This window comes from Gadus chalcogrammus, chromosome 2 (genome assembly GCF_026213295.1).
Source record: "Gadus chalcogrammus isolate NIFS_2021 chromosome 2, NIFS_Gcha_1.0, whole genome shotgun sequence".
Classification (NCBI taxonomy): Eukaryota; Metazoa; Chordata; class Actinopteri; order Gadiformes; family Gadidae; genus Gadus; species Gadus chalcogrammus.
The window spans coordinates 23,241,522-23,264,512 of NC_079413.1; the positions used below are offsets into that span (position 1 = coordinate 23,241,522).

The following is a 22,991-nucleotide window of genomic DNA, read 5'->3' on the forward strand; positions in this document are numbered from 1 at the left end:
CAACACAAAACCAAAGAGTCGAGAAATATTAGATAAAAAACGTTTATTTTCGAATAAAGAAAATTAACACAATTCCTTTGAGGAGGACGAATTCCTCGATTTAGTCTTATAAAAAGAAACAGTGAAACTCACTCATGACCATGCAGTTCTACATTTGGTGAGGTTATGTACAATTTGCAATTTTGAAGCATTGGGGTCAAATCGATTAAGTTAATCCAATGGGAAATCTCCAGCATCAGATAGATTAAATTAAGGCAATACCATACAAGGATGGAACAGGATGGCATCGTCGTTCCATAATTAACAACATACCCTTTTGTCAATGGGCCTTTGTCTTAGTTTACCTAACCCCTTTTCTTAAGAGAAACAAAGGAAAAACGCACTTAGAAAAATTTGGTTACAAATATTTTTTGGACACCGTCTCAACATTGCTGCTATTTGGTCGATGTGCCACTGCTTTGGGGTTCAAATCCCAATCTATAGAAGAACCAAATGACGAACACAGGCCTGAAGAAGGGCATAAAGTACTTACGAATTACACTTCCCACTGGCTAGGCTGTGGGGGCTGTAGTTTAGTACAGTAGCAATCACACACAACTGAGAATTGCATATGACAGTAATCAAAGAGCACGGTGCCAATCTCAGTACTCCTCCCCCTGGGGCTCCATCTTGAAGCCGTTCTCGTTGGAGCCGTAGCCTTCGCCCGACTGCATCGACTCGCGCTCCATCCCGTCCTGACTGTACTCCTCCATGGGCGGCGGGGCCTCGCCCTCCTCCGCCCCGTTGCCCACCTCCTCCTGGGGGCCCATCTCATCCCGGGACAGCATGGAGGAGTGCCTGTCCTCGCGGCGCTCGGGCCCGCCCCTCTCCCTGTCGCCCCGGTCCCTCTTGTGCTCCCTGTCCCGGTCGCGGTCGCCGCGGCGCCTCTCGCGGTCCCGGTCCCGGTCGCCCTTGTCCCGGTGGCTGCGCCTGCGGTCCCTCTCGCGGTCGCCCCGGTCCCGCTCCCTGCTGCGCTCGTCGGGCCCCTCCCCGCCCTCCTCGCCCTCCTCCGGCGCCCTCTCGGCGCCCTCCTCGGCCGCGCCCTCCGCTACGCCCGCGCCCACCTCCTCGCCGCCGTCCGCCCCCTTGCCCCGGTCTCCTCCCCTTCCCGCTTGCGGTCCCGACTGCGGCTACGCCTCTTCCTCTCCCTGTCACGGCTCCTCTCCCGGCTGTTGCTCTCCCCGCCCCCGCCGCCGCCCCCGCCGGCCCCGCCTGCCGCTCTCTCCCTCTCCCGCTCCCGGTCTCTGCGCCGGTTCCCGCCCCCCGCCGACCTCCTCCCCGGGCCCCCGCCGCCCCGGGCGTCGCCATCCCCGGAGCTCTGTCCCGGGAGCGGGAGCGCCGGCGCCTCTCCCTGGAGGGGAGCGGCGGCGCTCGCCGCGCTCCTTGTCCCGCTCGCCGCCCCCTCCTCGCTCGCCGCCGCCGCCGCCGCCGCGCTCTCCTCCGGCGCCGCCGGGGCCGCCGCCGCCGCCGCCGCCGCGCTCGGCCCGCTCCCCCCCTCGCTCACCACGCTCCCGGCTCCGCTCCGGCCGCTCGCTGCGGTCCCGCTCTCCTCGCTCGGGGCGTTCCCTGGAGGAGGAAGAGGAGCGTCAGGAAGGGCACAGAACCGACTCATTCAATACGTAGGGCCGAGGGGGGGGGTCACTCACCCTCCTCCGATGGGGCGCGCCTCGTCGTAGCGTGACGCGTCGTCTCGGCCAGAGTGTTTGATGTTGACGTCGGCGCCGCCCCTCCGGGTGCCGCCCAGACCACCACCTTTAAACGGGCCACACAGTTCACCGTCAACGCTCCGGTACGGTGAGGTTCTCCATCTGTTCTCAAATGGAGTTCTGGCCAATCTACGCTAGTATGGGAACTCTCCAGCATCCCGGAGAGGTGATCCTCACATCCTCCCCACTGGATTTAATCCATTTCCAATTTAGCATTGAAAGAAACACTCAATAGAAACTATTGCTAGATTTCCAATCCTACGGTGCAGCACAACACTGGTTCAGAGTCTCCAGAGCTGCTGTGGCTCCGTGAGAGGGTGCCCAGTAACACACGTGGTCGTGGGGGAGGCAGCGACTCACCAAGCCTGCGCGGCTGCCAGCCCTTCACCGTGCGCCCACGCTCCACGTCCACGAGCACCCGGCGCCCGTCGATCTTCTTCCCGTCGGCGTGCTTGTAGGCAGCTGAAGGGAGGGGAGGGGGGGGGGGGGGTAGAGGACGAAGGGGGGAGAGCAGGAGTGAGTCGGGGGGGGGACACTGGTGCGAGCATGGGTTAAGGAAAGGAGGAGTGCAGGTTATACTGACCAGGAGCGGGACTGGCCCAGAAGGCTGCTCTCTGGGGTTAAAGTCGAGAGGAGGGAGCAGAACTGCGTCCGCCACACCACCGCAGTGTCCACAACATGGTTCTAACCGGCGTTCGGTCTAGGCCGCGCCCCTACACTAAGGCGTTTGGCCTTTGGAGGTTATAGCCTGCTCACACCTGGCATTACAAACCACTCTTGTGGTTGAGGAGATGATCAGACTGGTAGGGAGACACTTTCTGACCAAACTAATTTATGGCTGGAAACTCATTTTATTGCAGGGTGTGAATGATCCTCTACTGAGAACGCCGTTTAAGAAGCCTGTCCACAGACGGGCATGCCACCAACACTGGCAGGCCCGTCATGACAAATAATCCGATCCGGAACTTTCTTAAAGTTACGATTTAAGTTTTACGGGAACTTTATGCAAAAAAACTGAAATAAAAATACTACTGACACAATTGAGTCAAGCTTTTATTCCTAACTTTCTCCTATCACATGATCGCTTACCTAACGTCAGTCTCATGTACTAACCTGCTGGTGGATGAAATACGAGGTCCCAGATGTGAAAGGTGTGTATTCATGTCCGATACATTTTGAATGCACGCCACATCAGCAGTTGTTTAACTTGAGGTATTTTATTTCTATCTTTTAAGTTTCAAAATTGTCAATTTAAGCCACAAAAACCTTAGTTATTTTGATCTACAGCAATGCATTTCAGTATGAAAACATATTGTCACAAGCCACTTACCACCACCACCAGGCAGTTATCTACATTCTGCAGTTCTTTGTATTTTTGCAGATTCAGACAGATGCACGCAGCACGCAAACCCCCAGCCCAAACGATACTCTTACCACTCTGCAAACCCATCCGCCCCGAAAGCAAATGAGAGCTTGAGCCACAGGTGTTGGAGGAAGTATGAGGAAGTCAGCTGCCTTACCAAACCATTGATTAAAAAGTCAAAAATAAATAAACATAAAAAACTCAACAAGTGATGCTGCAACCGTTCGCTCCTTACTCACAGCCATCCCAAAACACGCCACCGTATCTTACAGTCCTGGGATGAAGGCCTGATATCCAGACGGCTCCTACACTGGTCTGTTGGGTCGGACGGTCCCCTCGGGCAGGGCTTTTTGAGAGCCAAATATCCAAGTCGAGTAAGAAACCGAAACCATCTTCCTGACGGGCCTTACCAGAGCCCCATACCCACACTGAGGGCCTTACCGACCCCCTTGGAACGCACAGCTAGAGGGCCTTACCGGTACCCCTCACCAAGTCACTCTGCACACACAGATACAGTCCAACAGCTGGCCAAATGACCTGGGGGCCTTACCACAACCCCTCCATTTACACTGAATTTAACTGGCAGCAGTCCAATCTATCCAAGAAAGGGTCTTACCAAAACCCTGTCAGCCACAGACGCCATGTTGGGGAGAAGCTACACAACCAAACTAGGAGGTGCCTTTTGGTTTGATGGGACATGACATATTGCTGTAACATGCTCATGGCCTAACTTTGCTTTGGATAGAGGGAACTTATTCTATAAAGTTTATGCTTCACTTCATGACTCATTAACTCGTCCATGTTTGATGAGCGTATTTAAATAGGAGTGTGAAACTGCCTAGTCTAATCTGATGCAGATGGAGTGAGATTAAGGCTGTGCTGTTCTTCTGTCCTACGCCTGTATGTTGTGTTGGATGCAACACTATACGAGGAGACAATGTCGTATTTACCAAGAAGGTCCCCTCATTAGCCTATTCCATTAAAGCCAGCTCCCAATCAGATACAAGTAACGTTTGGCAGTGCCTGAGGCCTCCAAGTCCTGCATAAAATGCTGCACTACAATCCTCATCCTATATTTTTTGTCCACATATTTCTATAGCAGTGTTAGCCACAGTTGGATCAATACAAGTCCAGTCGATCCTTGGCGAGAAACCTACAGATACAGGCCTCATACTGAGAGCCGTAGACGCTAAGGAGAGCATCCCTACACCCATCAAGGAGGCACATGTCAGTACCTAGGGGTCGACAAATAGATAAGTTGATCATGGAGCATCTGTGCCCTGCTGCGAGGGCAAGAACTCGAAGTAAAACTATCTGACGATGCCAGTTTGGTTTTTGGCAGGCATTAACTTGAGGTGGCTTTAACACAAAAGGGCAAAATCATCGGGCACCCGTCCGTACAATAATGGCCCGGGGTGTGTTGAATGGTGAAAGCCTGTTGTAGGCATCGCCTGAAAACAAGGACCCGCTACCGACTGTTAAAGAAAAGGTGCCTTCACCATGGAACACGCCTCCTTTATGCCAAGTAAGATGGAGGGTGGAAAGAAATCTTACCCATCATACAAACCCATTATACCAACCATATACTGAGCTGTGGTAGTAGGGTGTAGATGTATCATAACCATCATCATCTGCAAGCCAGCTCTGGCCAATAGCCATCACAGATTGGCGGCTGCAGTGAGAACAACACACAGTTAATACACTGCACGAGTCCCACATTCCCCTTCCAAGTCCACCCCCCAACTGAGATCATTAACCCAAAGGGTATGACAACACTGGTCCTGAAGAGCCTAGTGGCCCACAACTATTTAATATCCAACAGGATCTGTATTTCATTGATGAGAACTAGGGGTGTAACGGTACACTAAAGTCACGGTTTGGTACGTGCCTCGGTTTTTAAGTCACGGTGCGGTTCAAAGATAAGGGGAAAATAAAAAAAAAACTGCTTGTTTGTCAGCAGCAATGATAACACCAATAAACTTGGTTATGGCATTTGCATTTCTGAATTCCCCAGACAGGGGTTGTTGAAATAGTGTCGTGAGCTGGGTTTGCACAGCTCGTTTTTTTTCCACAGCAACGGTGATAGTTACACCTGGGTGGTGCCTTTTCAAAAGGCGTGTGCTAGGGATGTGCATTTCTGGCGAAAATACTATTCGATATTCGCTGAGAAGTATTTGAGTAATATTCGAAAATCTGTCAATCAAGAACCCCCCACGCACGCACCGCGGATACACGCACACACAATGACACAGGGAGAGGCTATTATGATTTGCCTGAAATCAATCTGCTTATTTTAACAACTGCACGATCAAAATTCAATTTCAAAATTATTTCAACGGGGTCTAAGGCAGATAGGCCTACAAGCACCGAAAACAGTTCTTCATTTGTTTATTTATTTTAATGAACACAGCCTGCATTTTTTTGCAGCCTGCAAAAAAATTACTTCACAAGGTGCGTCTTTATACAATTTATTTGTCACCAGCATTCGTAGTGTTGATCAGCAGAGTAATAGTCCGCCAAAGACGTTGACGTCGCTTAGCAACCGAGGACGCTGGGGTTGAGAAGTTACCGGACTACATGCGTCATACGACAGACATTTTATACTTGGGCTAAACAGTCCGGTTGGAACTCCGAATTCAAGTTTTAAATTCTGCATCACAAAACAAGCCTTTACAGTCGCCATATTAACGCCATGTACGCCACATTTACGAACCGCGGTACGCCTCTGTAACCACACCGAAGTGCCTGTACCGTGACGGCTCGGTACAAATACGTGTACCGTTACACCCCTAATGAGAACCGTTGGGGATGGCTGGCGCATTGTGTCAATTTACATACTTTGGCCCACTGATGCCTCAGGAGGCAAGACAGGGTAGCGATATATTGATAGAAAAGAGAACTAAGCTCAACATGACCAGGGTTGAAACCACTGCTAAATATTATAAAAACACGAAATGGATAAGTTATAAAACAAGACAACTTGTGCCAACGCCATTCTTCAAAACACAATTTTTATGCTTGCCGACCAATTTGACCTTGGGCTTACCATTGGGATTCCCACCAGGAGACCTGCTCTTCCAGAACTACCACGCAAAGCATTTCAAAAGAACCCGTCGACAGGCAAAGACGTTCAGGTTTACAGAAACTCAGGTCGGAAACATTCCGAAGTCATTAAGCGCTGACTGAAATGACCACAAAAGGTGGGACTACTTCAGCGCATTGCCCCCTCCAAAATCACACGGCTATTAGTCAGCTCGAAAAAAAACACACCAGACAAGACACAAGCCCATCGAATTTGAACAACGCTAAATGTACTTCAACTAATTGTATTAGTTGCTTTCAAAAACATCATGTTTACGTTGGATCTAATAGTTTACACTTGCAAAGGGCAAGCAAACCACAAATAATAGATCCTGCTTCAAAATGTGATGCTGATGAAAAGACAAAGGGTATCTATAAGCAAAACTTCTGTGCGTGTGTGTATATAATCGGATTGAATGCTGTAGGTCCAAGTCTTGCTCATGTGTTGAGGTTTGAGAATTAGTGTCAGCAGTGGGTACTCACAGTGCATATCCCGCTCGTGTTCGTATTCAATGAAAGCATAACCTCTGGGCTTGCTCGTCCTCTTGTTATAGACTATGTAGATCTGAAGGACAAAACACAAATGAACAAACCACAGATTACACCACATGTCAAAGAGAATACAGAAGAATCACTGGCATGGTCAAGAATATCAAGGAGGCACTGAACAATAGTCGCATCTTACCCGTTTAATAGGCCCATAAACTTCGAATTCACGTCGTAGCTTAGACTCTGTGGTATCGTAGTTCTGGAAGGGGAACATAAAGATTAAATCTCTGTCATGGATACTTTGCACAGACATTTTTAAGTGACCGGTACAAACACACTTACCACTCGTGCAACAAACAATGTCTTGAATGCATCCCCCTGCGCATTTGGATCATTGTGTGGATCCCCTAGAGAGATGGGTGAATAAGAACAAACGTTAGGAATGTTTAACTGATGAAATTGTCTCCAGCAAGATCATTAAACAGTCACCATGCAAACTTACAAAGCTTGAGTTCGGTCTCCACAACTGTTTGTCTTCGTTCAATCTTCTCTCGTCTCTTCCTCTCCAGTCGCTCATCACGAGTTTCTGCTCTTGTTGGTGGAGGTGCATCTCTGGGATCCTATTCACAAATTAATAACATAACATTAACATCAGGGACAATATTCTATCCGAGGATAACTACTACCATAAACGTATCCTTACCTCGAAGTGCCTTATAAACGGAGCTATGCCGCTGTAGGGTTGGTTGTGGTGTTTCTCATGGGGGAGCTTCTCAAGCTGGGCCAGAAAAGGAATGGGATCCCGCGGGGCAAAGAGTGCCAGCAGGTTCGGGGGTAAAAACTGCGTCATCTTTTACCTAGGGAACATCCGGACACAACATGTGCGACTTTAGATTATGGTCCAACGTTATGTATTAGTCTTTCTAGCTGACTAATTTTGGTACTCTCCAAACTGTAATGATCAATGTAAAACCGAGGGCCCAAACCAAAACCTTTATACTTCCCACTTCCTAACGTAAATCACTCACTGGACACACTCTGGCCGAACTAGCTCGTTCGCGTAAGGCTATGATAATGTTAACTAGAAGGTAAACATGTTTTGATTATGTATATATATTATGTATATGTATAAAAAATATATATGATTATGCATTTCCCAAAACAACGAATATATATAGCTTATGACATTAAGAGCTACATTGTGTCCTCGACGATCACTAGCTAGCCGGCTAACCCTACATTAGCGTAGCTGGCTAGCTCAAAGGGCCGCACATGACGGGAATAGCCAATTCTCACCTCAAACCATCCAGTTTCCTCCACCAGAATCGGGTATGGATCTTAATAAAGTAGTTCAGCTCCTCTTTTCTGCGTAAAGTTGTATCAATTCGAATTAATTTACGGGAGCCGCACAGGCATTTAATCCCAGTGGGGTGGCGTGGTAAATGTGTTCAATTCCGCTTGTTCTTCGATTAAAATGGCGCGGTGCCGTGAAGTCAATGTTCCTGACGTAAAAACATTCGGACATGGCCCCTCCCCTCCGGAAGGCAGATTACACTGCCGTCGTATTTAACACTTGTGGTTATCCATAAAGCTTTTTTGTATTGATGACATGACATAATTATTCGAGTATTTCATATAAATGATGTGTCGTTTACAAAACAAACCACAAAATATAAACGCAACGAATCCTAAATAATAAATTATAATAAAGACACATTCAATGAATGTAATTAGAAAAAGTATTACAATGAAAAAGCAAGTATAAAACCAATAATGAAAAAACTGAAAAAGGAGGAAGCGTTTTTTAAAGCATAACTACAAGATAATATAAGAAAAACAATTGTCCATTCAATTTGCATAAAGGAAATTTGGCTTCGGCAATCTGGTAATGGTAACCCAGTAAATACGTTAAAAAAAAAAACAGACAGACAGTCCACAATTGAAAACAGACAGTACACAATATCATATAGACAGATCTTGTACAGACAGTGAAGATGACCTATGATACATTAATTAATTTAATTACAGCAGCAGCAGCAGCAACAGATGGAATACTGAGTGTAGGAGTAGGACATGGTGCTACAGACCTGGGTGGATTTTTTGATGATGGATCTTGCATAGGTAGTAATTGTTTGTCTCTAGTGATCTTGCTCCAATACCAGGAGAAGGTGTTAGCGATGAGAACACACTCAGTGGGACCTGTAAACAGACCCTGGTCGTGGTGTCTTCGCTGGCAAGCTCCTCAGTTTCTTGAGACAGAGCCGCTGCCAGGTATTCAAAGTTAGTGATCTGTTCCACTTCCTGCCACTTCATGACAACTGGCTCGAAGAAATGCCCTATGCTGCCTGCTCCTGTCCTACCTCCCAGACACAGCTCCGTGGTCTGACTGACGTTGAAGTCAAGGAAGCTGTAAACTAGTTGGCTAGCTGGGCGATGTGTCACACACTCAAGGAACTTGGTTTAGGTGATAGTTAAGGTCAGGGTTATTATCGGTAAACTGGTCACTGAGGGATAAGTCCCCTTCAGGGGCATCCAAACAACCGCACAGTCATTGGAGCGTACTTTGGCAAAAGATGGATGATGTTATGATACATTTATACATTTTCATTAGACAGGTCCCTATGGCTCCATATCGAGCATGTGGGTTGACAGTATTCATTTGTTAAGGTTTAGGGTTTTGTTTAAAATGTGGTTAGTGCTTATATCCAAGGCTAGATTTGTTCGCCCAGGGACCCTTTTCAATGATGTTTACATCCCCTTGCTTATATGATCTTTAACAGAGTCTATGCCATTGTATCACTGTAACGCCAAACAGACTGTCAGTTAGAGAAAACAGGAGTATTATCCCAGGTCTCCACCCACCAGTTTGTGAACGTTCCACTCTCATCTCAATGCAGTGTGGTGACAGGGTTCTTACCCTGATAGGAAGTATGTCATTGGCTGAGGGACCGTGCATGCCCTCAGCCCAGGCAGAGCTACATTAGTACTCTTGAGTTCACCCCGGTCAATAAAAAATAGACACGGGTATTGTTTAATCATCATTTTAGCATTGGAGTTTTATCAACAAGATTTTTGTCAAGTAACACATGGCTAATCTTTTAAAATCAAACATCCTTTTCCATCTATAATTTGTCATGCACAATGATGTTGTTGTCATGCTAGGTCATTGTTTGTAAGCTTGAGCCAAACATGCTGCATTTCATACCTTTGTATTCTTTTTTTATTTAAATGCACATTCGATACAGTAAAGTCAAAATCCCATGGATCGCCTCAATTATATCTACTTGACTCAAAATATCACATTTCAACTTAATGCAGCATTGTCACTGTCAGCATTATTGTATTTTTATCCTGTGTTTTTCCACTGCTGCTGGGCTGTTGCAACCAACAAATTTCACCTACGGGGGAATAATAATAAAGCTGTATCTAATCTAATTTCAAATGCCTGATAATTATATTCCTGATATCCACTTTTCCCTTGGAAATAATAGCCTGCCTTTGGCTCTTGTTGTGAATGATACAAACCCAAAATCACAGTTGGTAACAACACTCACCTATATATCCAAACAGAAAACAGTTCTACGTGTTGTAAGTCTATGGAGGCCAGAGGTGTACATTCCTTACCTATCCCAAGACCACAAGGTGGCAACAAAGAAATGACAAAGGATCAGGCTTATAGGAACACACCACACACTGTTCACTAGACACAAGTAGGGGGGAGGGAAACCAATGGACAATATTTTATATAATATATATATATAACGACAAATAATCGAACCAACCCATTGAAGCTCTTAGTAAATGCATGAGCATGGTTATCGTTAGCACACCAAAGGGAGCAATCAAGCAAGGGAGACTAGCAAGCTGTCTATAAATGGTTGTGGCAGGCCTCCCATTGCTGGAATATAATGAGGCGGATGAGCTGATTGGTGGAGCCGGAGGAGCAGATTGGTAGAGGCGGGACAACGATGACACTGGAGAATGGACTGGAACTTGCACAGGATGACAGAGGGACAAGGGACAAGACAGCAACATGCACACAATGGGGGTAACAGTGCCAAGTTCCACTTCCAGCCACTCAATCATTTCTCTGACCAATCAAAGCTCTCTCTGACTCTGTGGCGTCTTCACCCAGCGGCGTGTGAGGGAGTAATACAGCGGGCCTTTCCTTCCAGCCGCTGTCTTAACAACCAACACTGCGGACTAAAATCCAAGAAAAAAAAAATGAATACGATTAATCTAAGACGTTCACAGATCCAGCAAGTACCACTACAAGCGAACACTAGATGTGGGAAGATTACTTTTATGGCTGTGTTAAGCAGTATTTTCAGCAATGTGGATGGTGCTTTACCCACTAACATAGAATGATTAATTTAGACTTGGTTCTTTCCTCGTGAGACCATCCCATTCCCTGGGGAGTGTGAGTTCATGAAGAACAAGAAGCACCACAGTCTGCTCAAAAGAAACAATGTCAGCGCCCAAGGAAAAGGCAGCATTCCACAGAGCTCTCAAAACTATTTTTTGTCAAAATAGACTGAAAAACTTTGTTAAAAGATCAACAGAAAACTGCACTGATGCTATCCTTAGATTCAAATGAATTTTTGCTTAACTTGCAACAGTGTTCGGCAGTATCGAAAAGATCAAGAGCATCACTCTCATTAACTGGATGTCTTTAAACAACATAAGTGCAGCACAATCTGTTAGTACAAGCCACCTACGTGTCTGCCCCACTCCATCTAGGTAAGACATGTTGGGCTCCTCTAAACCAAGGCTGCAGGTTAGTTGTGTTACAATCCCGGTTTATTGCAAAGGTTCATCCAGGAGATCTCCCGAGTGTGTGTGCAGACGGCTGGTTTAACCTGGCCACTGATTATTGATTCAATGTGCAACGTGTATGCAGCATATTTTGAAATCCATTGCTCCCCAGCTAGAGACAGACTGATATTCTTGGCCAAACGAAAATATCGTTTATTCTCTCACGAGAATAAACACGTGATGCACAATGGTATAGCTGCACACAGTGAGCTGATCCAGGCCGTTTAGATCGTGGTTAGAACAGGGCCAGGGTGACCATTGCAGCACACTTCTGAATTGCATATAAATAATTCAAAGCCCCGTTGGTGAAGTTGAGAGGAAGTACTGAAATACTTACCTCTTTGAGATAAATAAAAAAACAAGCATATTGCAGCAAACAAATTGTGTCCCTCTGAAAGCATTTCTTAAAAAACAAATCTTAAATAATAGTGAATATCAGGAGTGAACCTTCCTTTAAACCGTGGTTATTTTCTAGCATCCAGTAAGCAGAAAATCCTGATTCTATGTCCATGTCCTCAGACAGGGATTACGGACTCCTCCAACAAAACACAGAAACTGTTTGACAGGAGATTTACGGTGGTGGACACCCAGGGACTGAGGGTGCCCTCACACTAGGCCATCTGGCCGTGGCCGTTGGCCGTTTTCACACCTAACCGTGCTCAAATGGCCCCATTGTTCTCTGGCCTGCACTCACACTAGGCCATCTGGCCGTCGCAACTGTGGCCTGGCCAAGGTAGGCTCTTGTACATACGTCATCACGTCGTAAGTAATACGTCATCACCAAGAATCCGCTGCATGGACCATAATAAAGTCTGCCGCCTGTCAGAGTTCTACCAACAATGGACAACAACACAGAGAACACAGTTCGCACTTTGCCTAGTCTGTTGCTTATTTGGATATATGTTTACCGTTTAATGGGAAAGAAGGCTCGTCGTCTTTATTATGTCCGTGGTCGTCGCATGGACTATACGTCATCCAGCTCAGGTTGCGTAGCCGTGCGTGTGCGCGTGTCGGCTCATTAGCATCTGTACCGTAGCGGCCCGTACCGTAGCAGCACACCTCTCCCAAGTGGCCAAATTGGCCTGGCCTGGCCAGACTGGCCACACTCACACTGGCAGATGTGATCCCGGTTACGTGTGAAACGGCCAACGGCCACGGCCATATGGCCTAGTGTAGTGCAACCCGAGTGACCGCCCCCGAACCCAGACCTGATGATTCGGCCTTGTGTGGCCCTGTGTTTCAGCATGCTTCCCCCAGGTCCCACCTCTTTGTGTTTGTGATGCAACCATTTTGCATAACCACTGAAGTAAGCAGGATCTGGACCAAGTGCACAGGTTGGCAGAAGAAGTTGTGAACCGGTCCATTTAGCCAAGCTACTTGATCTACCATTCCCAATTCCTCCAGACCTGACTACTTTAGATTGGTCACCGCTGAGCATGACGACGATCAAAAAACGGTCAGGTTGCATTGTAGGGGGCTGAGCAGCCACAGATGAAAGAGGGATAAAGAGGCAGCACGAGTTGGTTCAAAGAAAGTCCTGGAAATGAGAAGACAGCTTTACAGATTCATTGCGAATCCTTGAGTCAGGGTTTGGAAGTGAGGAGTCATTATCTAGTGAAGCTGTCGCAATCCAAAAAAGAGGACCTGAAAGTGGAGAACCCTCTGAAAACAGGACACTAAACACAAACGCCAAAGTTGATTCAAAGGGACGGAAGGAAGAAACAGCTAACAGTGAGCAGTCATCCTCCTCCATCTTTCGGACTAAGCAGCAGCCTGTCCAGCAGCGGCTCCAAATAAAAAGGTCAAAGTGAACGCATAACTGTTGAAGGGGACATATTATGAAAACAACACGTTTCCTGGGATTTTTATTTATTTTTTGGTTCTCTGGTGCTCCCACACGCATTCAAACTTTGAAAAATGTCCGTACATGATCTTATGAGTGAGATATGCATTTCTGAAAGTACCACCGCCTACAGTTTAACCAAACCGGCGAGTCGTTTTCGCGCCCCCTCCTACGTAGGAAAGGCGGCACAGTTTTAATATTACCTCCACTTCCCCCCGTCCCCTCCATCAGAGCATAGCTGATTTTGTGGACCAGCGGACGAGCAGCTCCGGCGGGGGGAACTCGGCGGCAGGTGACCTCCGGGAGTACAATCCCTTTCTCTGCCGGACTGTCGCCGAGCTCCACCCGCCTGAGCTGAGGGACTGACTGCCGCCCAAGCTTCGGGGGCAGTCCGGCGGAGGAGACGTGGAGGAGAAAGGGATTGTACTCCCGGAGCTGAGCTGCCGGACTGCCACCAAGCTACCCCCGCAAGACTTTTCAGCTCCCAGAGGACACCCGCCGGAGCTGCCCAGCGAGGCAGCTCCGGCAGCCGGTGCCGGCGGGTAGCTCGGCGGCAGTGAGGCAGCTCAGCTCCCGGAGTACAATCCCTTTCTCCTCCATGTCACTACGAGTCTACTTGTTGGGAAAGTGCCAGAGACGTCAGACGCAGTATTTATGATACATAATATCATCCGAGGCGCACATAGCTTTTGGCCGTTATATTAGATATAATATTATATAAATACCCATATTTAATCGTATTATTATGTATCATATTATATAGATATAGAGCTCCAGAAATCCGCAAACGGCAACAATCCCTTCTCCATGCTGTGGTTCAGCTCATTGGTCAATGGGCAGCAGCTCATTTGCATTAAAGCTACAGACACCAGAAACAGCACATTCTGAAGGGACTGAAACAGAGGGGAATGAGGTAGGGGAGATTTTCAAAAGAGCTTCAAAAGCATGTTTTCTGGAACTAAAATACTATGTTTACTTGTTGTGAAAACGCAATTATATGTGTCCTTTAAAATAATTGTGGAAGCCAAGCAAGGCCGCCTTAATGCACGGGCTTACCTGGGCTGAAGCCCCAGGGCCTACGACGATCAGGGGGCCTATCATGAGCCAAGGCCCAAGGCAATGTGATTTTTTGTTTGGGGCTTTGAAAGATCAGAGGCCTATCATGAGCCAAGAAAGAAGAGGGCCACTAGTGGTAGCTGGGCCCAGTGGCCCCTTGACACCACAGCCACAGTCGTCCAACGCGCCCCTCGACAGCGGCTAAATGTCGTAAAATAAGTAAGATCCCCTCTCATGGGGCCTACGAAACCTCTCAGCCCCAGGGCCCAATGGCAGGTTAATGCAGGCCTGAGGCCAAGGCATCCCCTCAAGACTGCTGTCAGTCTCCCACATCGGAGTCAGGCCTGCAGCAGCTAAGCACTAGCGACTCTTAACAGTGACACAACAACCCCCAAGGATTCTGCTTCAGAACGGAGTAGAGAGCATCTTGATCATGGCCAAATGTTCTTCTGTCAATAATGAAAACAAGACAACCTTTCCAGTTACATGTGAACACTAATTACAAAAGTGGTGCAGAAAAGCAGCATTCTATAACACTTGTTTGAAACAGGGCCATGTCAAATACTGTGCATACCTGACCTTGCAAATGTGCGTTACACATGCAAGATGGCTTGAAATCACCACGCCAAACATTGTACACACGTTAAGGGAGATGTCCTGTGTGCATGGGAACTTTCCAGTTCCTCCCACCTTCCGAAGCGTATTTGCGGTTGCTTGAATAATGTTAGCCTATTTGCATATTTGGATTAGGCCATAACTCATAATTTATTTGCTAAAGATCTGACACTACTATAGATCCTCAACTAGCCTCGCAGCGCCGCTCTGTGACAAATCTATTGACTTCAATAGATTCTGGTGACATGGATAAACTAGGTTGGCTTTTGAAGAAAATTATTAAAATCCAGGTGAAGCTTCCAAGTACTTTGTGCCAAATAGCCGAGAGCCAAGTCACAATGTTCCATACTTTATAAGCGGGCTCTGGCAGGTTATACCAACAACTAGCCCCGTCCTGCTAAAAGGTTGAGCCAGTTTTCAATTATTTAACGGTATAAGGAAAGACATGACGGAAAGGAAAGCCATATATATATGTGGTGCCATTTAATGCTTATCCCACCCCCAAAATGCTTCCTGATCGACTGCTTAGGAACAGTGTGAGACCCAGATCCTGCAGGGAGGGAGGTGGGAACAGGACAAAGGTTGCATTTGACAGTACATCCGTCCCTTCCCTTGTTTGAGTAGGTTTAATGAAACATTAAATGAAAGCTCAAGGACAGCACCATCTCCTGCGAAACTTTTGACTTGCTGCTGTTAGTGTCAGTTTAATTGTATCCATTTTTATCAAGTGTACAAGGATAAGTCGAGACCAATTACAATATACCTTTGCATTGATGAACTCTTAAACACCGTCGTCCAATGCATGGATAACAAGTATGTTTCTTTGAAGATACCAAATATGTTTTAAACACATTAAGGCTCCTGTTATTGAAGTGGGAAAGAGATGTTCATGAAATGCCACCAATGACACATCCTGCATCCCTTTTCTACTCCATCCGCTGGCGGGACGAAAATACTTTCACAATTTCTTTTTCCATTCAATAAATTGAGCACCATTTGCAAAGACAGCCCCCTGGGCATTTTTCAGCCCCTGTATTGCTTGGGAAACTTGGCGATTGCACCAGGTACACTTGTACCTGGTGCTCCAAGTATTAGAGACTGGCATCAAGTGCTGACCTCACTGTGTTGCCTTGGTTAATTGGTAGGTAGCATCTACATCCACAAAACAGCGTGGCCTGCACAATGCTTGGGGACGAACTTACGGCCATTTTCTTTTATAAATATTAATGTAGTTAAATATTTGTTACGCCCAGCAAAGCGGCAAAAGGTGTCCCACAACATTTCATAACTGGTACATGATCACTAATTAGGCCAAACTGAGTACAAGTATGACCGCAGCACTAGTCTGTTCCGTCACTTCGCCCTCTTGCTAGCTTCAGGCTGGTCTGAGCGCTCTGGTTATTGAACTTTTGAAGAGAGCCTAGGCAAGCCAAGCCAACCGTTTGATTAGCTAGTCTTTTCCCTGCGGTTGCCTATAGGTAGTTCAGCAGACTGTTCAAGTACAACTAGCTATTATTTTGGCCTTCACTAGCGAAAGCAGTCGTTCATTTCGGTTCCTGTATTCTATACAGCAGATGCAAACTAAACGGTTCCCATTAGAAGAGCATAATTTCAATGCCTTATGGCCGTTACCTCCCTACCATATCTGAGTGCATTAAGGGCCGTAACAGACATCTAATGTAAACTTGCATATACCGTTTGACATAGGGAGTTGCTTTGTGATTATAATTGGCCAAAAATTGATTAACACTTCATTCTTAACCGAACAGGAATTTACAATAGATTTGGGATCTTATTGTTATCTCTGGATACACAAATGTCTGATAATCCAAGAATACCGTTGAAGTTTGAAGGCATGTCCGAACCAGTATATTGGAACACATGCATAAAATAAAACATTTTCAAATTGTCAATGCTTTTTCGGCACATGTTACGAAAGACTCAAACCCAGTTTCATTTAAGTTTTATTATAAAAGCAGCCAAAAAAACAACAACCGTATTACAGTCTGGTCCTACAAACCTTTGTCATGTACAGGTAAACAACATTACCCAAGCCATCGCTTGACACAATCAAAGTGCTCTGCTGTTTGGAAACGGACTCATGTTCAAAGACTCCACAATGGTAAAAAGGTGTTTTAAGGAAACGTTTAGATTGAGTCTGAGGAAGCAAGATATGGGATCTAAGGTGGACAGTCATTGACAACCATGAACATCTGCTAGCAACAACCAACTTCCTCGAGGATGTGACCTATAAATTCCCCAGGCACCAGACGAAACTCCAATTTGTTTTTTTTATCACCTAAAGAATGTCCTTTGCTGTATCTAATTCATTCAAATGGAGGGAAAAAAAACAAACACAAAGTAGTCTGACGGTCCGGGTGGGGTGCCCCCTTAACTGCACATAAAGAATTCCAAAAATACACCTGTGGCTGATTTCCCACACCCCACAGAAGGCAATCTTATTGTCCTTACTTCAGACAGCCACAGGAGGCGCTAGACATACAATAAAAACTGAGGAGGGCAGGTACAGTTCGATTATAGGTGATGCGTCGGATCAATGGACTGACGAGGTGAGCGAAAGTGACTCAACAGTTATGCTATGTACAGGCAAGTCTGCCACGGTCAGAGTGTGCTGTTCTGTATGGGAAAAGTGTGCAAGCTAGAAACCAATTGAAAACCTCTAAAGACACCAAGTATGGCGGCAAACGCCGGACCGACTTTAAGGACTATTGCACAATGAACCGCCGAGGGCGATGCACCTTGACTCCTTCACAAAAGCGAACTACCTTAAAAAGTCACATCACTTTGACGAGAACTGCGACACAAAAGCTTGTCTTTGAAAAATGAAAAAAATAACTTGGGAGACCAACACTTATCCCCGACACCAACACACTGACCGCTCTGCCTATTCCTCATCCTCAAAACACACAAGTAGACAAACAGGGGGGGCTGGGGGGGCACTAGCGCATTCTGTACTCTGAAGTCTTGGACACCTCACACAGCTGTCCCTTGAAGTCGATCTCTACGTTGAAGTCCAGATCCCTCTGTTGGACAAAGCAAAACATGAGATTAACTTCAGTGGAATGTCAGACCAATGTCTGTAACGTTTTGCACTAATGAAAAAATGCAACAATTCAATTTTTTACAAAAACGTATTATATAATAGTATTTTGACTACCATTATATAACAAAGTCCAAGCAGACACCTTACGCTTAGTAGTGGCCCTAAATGGCAATAACCATAAATCAGAGTAGAGTCAACAGAGTAGTAGTACTCTGAGTGAACAGAGTAGATGGCATGTCCACATTACTTCAAATGTAAGAAGATCATGTCACTGAGACTACCGTAGGTCAAGTTCAGTCTTTAACAGGCATAAACAAAATCTGTGGCCTTACATTGTTCTTGCTGTTTGGTTTCATGTTGATTGTGCCAAAGATCTCCTCGCCAGTCTTAACGGTCAGGTAGTCATCAAGATAGAAGACCGTCTGCTTCCAGTGAGTGTAGGGAGACTCTGGACCTGACGACGGGGAAAAATTTAAAGGGAAGTTGTTGAGTCAAGTCAAAAAGCACAAAAGGGAAGACTGAAGACAAAGAAGGGAGTTGAAGAAAAACTCACTAGTGGAGAAGCCAGTCCTCTTGTGGCAGCGAGTGAACTCAATGTTGAAGTAGGTGACCAGGGCGTGGACGTAGTCGTTCCTCTTCACCTGCAGACAGAACGGCGAGGCGAAAGACAGGTCGTCTATCTTCACCGTGTAGATGTCCACCTCCTGTAGGATTCAACGTAGACAAATTAGACAAACCAGCCCAGAACATATTCATGGTAGCTAGTGTATTACACTGATATGGGGGAAGGGTTGACTTAATGGTCAGAGACAGCTACATGCGTCGACCTGGTTGTGGTCCACCTCAGAGACAACACCCACCTTGATGAGGCAGGCACTGCTGACAAGCTGTTTGGGGTCCACCACGTCCACCAGCGGCTCCTTGATGGCCACCTCTTTGATGCACGACATATCGAACCCGTACACGTTCTCCCACCCTGTGCATGAAGACATTTGTACAAAAAAATAAATAAAAGACTCGCACATCAGCTTTGGTTATGCACAACTGGTACAACTATAACAATTCAGCTAGGCAAACTCTGTTTCCCATAACTAGAAGGATTATCCCCTATACAAAAAGCTGTCAAATTATACAGCAAGTCTGGGCAATGTCCTTTGTTTTTCATATCTGATCTAGTTTATCTTAATCCACTTCCACAGCGCGACGTATCCAAATCAGCCAAACAAGCATTGGTTGTGCAGGCCACTCACAGTGGATTTTGTAGTCCTTATACTGCCTGTCTTCGATGGCGGTGACGTAGAGAGTTGCCCGGTCGGGGAAGATCATGCCGTCTGGTGTCTGCCAGGGTTAAAAGAGCAACATTAGATAACGATCAGCAGAATTAAGCAGGAGACTTTTCGTTGTGGGAGAAGATGCTCTAGGCGGGGTTCACCCACGAGTGAAAGGACCAATAAAGCTGACAGGGTTGGTGCAAGCGTCATTGATCTAGCCCCGACAATGGCCACTTGTGTACACCACCTGGCAGGCAAATCTAATAGCTTAGTACCAATAGTCAAATCAACCAAATCCCATATTTTCTGAATACACAAATGCATGCAAAGAATACACTAGGTTTAGATGAAGCGATTTGAGAAATTAAACCACAAGCATGCTGCGCTACAGCTCAAGACATTCACATACCAGCCACTTGTCCCTGGCATAGATGACGGTGTTCAGCATAGACTCATAGAAGAGGCAGTAGCCCATCCACTCTGAGATGATGATGTCGACCTTCTCTACGGGAAGTTCAACCTCCTCCACCTTCCCTTTGATGATCGTCACGACTGAAAGACATTTTGAAGATCAATTAGGCATTATAACACGAACAGTTCATGGGAAACCTGATTTGAATATGTGTTTGTATACTCACTGTGATCTAGCTTGTTAGCCTTGACGATCTTCGTGGCATAGTCAGAAATGCTACTGCACTCAATCTATATGTGACAAATGAAGAACTAAGTAGGCAGTCGACATAAACTTGTGGCAAGAGCATCATAGGCTAAGGACAGAACAAAAGGACTACTGTAGTTGGGCTTCGGGGCATTTAAATAAAACAGAAACTTCTGGGAACTTCTTCTCCTTTTTTCAAATTCAAATCACCTACCCCAATGACTTGCTTGGCTCCAGCCTTGGCAGCAAACATACAAAGGATGCCAGTACCACTGCCCACATCCAGCACCACCTTGTCCTTGAAGAGGTGCTTGTTGTGGAACATTGAGTTACGGTAGGTGAGAGTGCGCACCTCGTCCTTCAGCATTTCCTAATCAATTGTTTAGAAAAAAAGTCGATGAACAAAAAGATGGAAAACATGTAATAACTTTAGAGCTGAAATGTGAATGAAACTTAAAAGGTTATTTGTTCACGTTCACTAACCTCGTGGATACCAAAGTGGGCATAGGAATCGAAGTAGTAATCCTTTGAAGTCATATCTTCAGCTGCCGGCTTAACTGCCGGCTTCTCTGCCGAGCCCTCCGCCTCCCCCTGAGAAACCTCACCAGAAGAGAGACAAAGTCACGACCATGGCCCAATTTCATCAAGAATGTAACGCCGTTGAATCAAGGCTGGGCGGTAGATAAATGATGGTACCACCGAAACAGTTAACAGTGTCAGGGGTAAGGCAGTCAATGGCCTAGCGAAGCCCATTTAATTATTAAACGAATGCCCGTCGCATACCTAGATAGGCGCACATGGTTGATCGCGCCATGCCCGTCCACGGCTTTCATATAATTGAACGGAATCATGTGAATGAAGCGCATAAATAAAAGTTGTGCGGTTATGGCCTACTTCATACCCGGTGGTTAGCCTCCATCATCACAGGTTCGAAATCTTAGCATGAGCATGAGGCAGCATTCAAAGCCAGAGAGGCTACTAGCTAGCAAATTAGCCCCCATGCGGTCCAAGAAGCACAGCAGAGACAATCGGAGCTCCATGCCGGTGTCGCAGCACTTATAGTAGTTTCTATTTTTTAAGAAACTACATAAAAAAAAATCTTTAGATATAATAAGGATCAATGTTTTTCATTCGAACATACATGATGGCAACTGGATCACGACATCGGAATGGAGCATCGCTCGAGATGGAAGTAAAATGGATGCTTCAATTGAAAGTGCGTACAAAGAAGTGACGAATGACCACACATATATTACAGATTACAACTATATTGGAGGGACTGACCAATATGTGTATATTAAGACAACAAACATACATAATAACTCTTTCGCGCTTTCTCTGCTACATTTATTCAATGATTCTTTGCTTACCTCCATTCTGTCAGTCGTCTCCGCCATTTCGGTCCTGTGTGCAAGGCTGAGACCAGCGTGCGGACTGTTGAAAGGCGCCCTACACAAGCCCCACCCACTAGCGCGAATTCCTATTTGCGATTGGATTGGATTTCATGACGCCCCACCCATATATTTGACTAAACGTTCCTCATTGGTCATAAACAAATCACTGTTATAAGACACACATTCCAGTTCATTGTGTGCCAATTTATTTTTACAGTCTATTGTAAATATGAACAAATTCATTTTTAAGTGGTCGTATGGCTTTCACAGTATAATTAAATTGTAATTAAAAATCCCAACTTTTTTCAATGTAATGTAAATAGTTGAAGTGCAATATTTACTATGCAAAGGTAACTCTGTATCATAATTTGATGGGCATGGTAGTATCAATATTTTTTTTGTGAAGATGTTTGCCTCTTTGTTGACCGATGATATTTAAAAATGATAAAATCTCAAGACAACTCTCCTCTATTTCGTCTAGAAAATATGTCGCTGCGTTTTTTTCTTTTGAGGTTGTAGCGTTTTTAAAGAAAGCTAAATTGTTCCCTACTTCAATGAGTCAAGATAAGATACGATAACACTTTATTAATCCCCGGAGGGAAAATTATTGTATTACAGCACAGCAGCAATGAAAGTAGAATACATGATATAATACAATCCAATAAAAATACAAAGTAGTGCTAAAGTAATGCTCAGGAAAACTTAAAGAAATGCTAAAGTAAATGCTAAAGTAAGGACAAACAAAACAAACAGGACAAACAGTATCAATAGCAATGTGTCATGTCAATGGGTGTAATTCATGTTTTCTGTTTAAACATGCAACGGCTGCTGGGTCGCAAGACAAATTTCAGCACCAGCTGACGAATAAAGTTCATATCATATATATATATATAAACAGTCTAAATTATAAAGTGGCACAGTGGCAGTATAATTCACAGTATATAAAAGTGTGTAAATGCGATGACCCACTGCTGTTTTTAGATATATAGGCATATATTAATAATCCATGTACCTAGTCTTAAAGTAACAGACTAGTGTATTGAACAAAAACAATAAGCCCACTTTTCCCATCGAAGAAGTTTTAGAAATAGGGGAGCAAGCATGCACATTATCAGTTAAATGATTCGGACAGGATTGGCAACAAGAACATACAGGAAGGTCAATCCATAACAATAACTTCATACTGCATGTGAAATCCAAAGTTGCAATAGGCCTACCCTGAAAACGAACAAAAAATGAATCAGCAAAAATATACAGTGGCAACAAATGTTTAGCGCAGTACACTGGCAATTTTTAAATGCCACTGTACGTCCCACTCCTTAAAGGCATTTAAATTGCATATCTACTTGAGAAACGCGTTTGCACTCACAATAACCTTATTATGAGTGCAGACTGGAAACAGGGTCTGGAAACGGCGTTCCTCACACATACGTGTATTATACTTACATACATATTTGATGCATTTGATTATTTTCCAATGTTTACTCTGCTCTCCTCACTGGTTGACAATGTTCCGTTAACGTTACTTTCCAGAGGTATATTGTTTCAACCAATCAGGCTTGTTATTTTCTGGAGCTGCACGGAGGGTCGGTGCCAG

The 22,991-nt window shown here is 45.5% G+C and overlaps 2 protein-coding genes across 3 annotated transcripts; both read right to left on the reverse strand.

Annotated features, from left to right (window-relative positions):
* Positions 1 to 52: 52 nt before the first annotated feature.
* snrnp70 (small nuclear ribonucleoprotein 70 (U1)) lies at positions 53 to 8,165 on the reverse strand. Its single transcript, XM_056605587.1, is given in 12 exon segments — positions 53 to 1,133; positions 1,136 to 1,313; positions 1,439 to 1,509; positions 1,512 to 1,605; positions 1,686 to 1,791; positions 2,106 to 2,207; positions 6,673 to 6,754; positions 6,875 to 6,937; positions 7,021 to 7,085; positions 7,181 to 7,298; positions 7,382 to 7,535; positions 7,975 to 8,165. Coding segments are annotated over 11 exon segments (1,518 nt in total). The 5' UTR covers positions 7,529 to 7,535; positions 7,975 to 8,165; the 3' UTR covers positions 53 to 641.
* Positions 8,166 to 17,020: 8,855 nt separating this feature from the next.
* Positions 17,021 to 21,535, reverse strand: prmt1 (protein arginine methyltransferase 1). 2 transcript variants are annotated; one of them, XM_056605210.1, is made up of 10 exons: positions 21,371 to 21,535; positions 20,484 to 20,600; positions 20,215 to 20,370; positions 19,981 to 20,044; positions 19,752 to 19,894; positions 19,322 to 19,409; positions 18,932 to 19,047; positions 18,625 to 18,775; positions 18,404 to 18,525; positions 17,021 to 18,051 (listed from the first exon to the last, which is right to left on the reverse strand). In XM_056605210.1, the coding sequence occupies exons 1-10, from the start codon at positions 21,395 to 21,397 to the stop codon at positions 17,968 to 17,970; spliced, it is 1,068 nt and encodes a 355-aa protein (XP_056461185.1). In that variant the 5' UTR covers positions 21,398 to 21,535; the 3' UTR covers positions 17,021 to 17,967. The 2 variants fall into 2 exon arrangements, with proteins under 2 accessions (XP_056461185.1, XP_056461194.1); XM_056605219.1 differs by having other exon boundaries at positions 20,484 to 20,591; positions 21,371 to 21,467.
* Between the last annotated feature and the right edge of the window lie 1,456 nt (positions 21,536 to 22,991).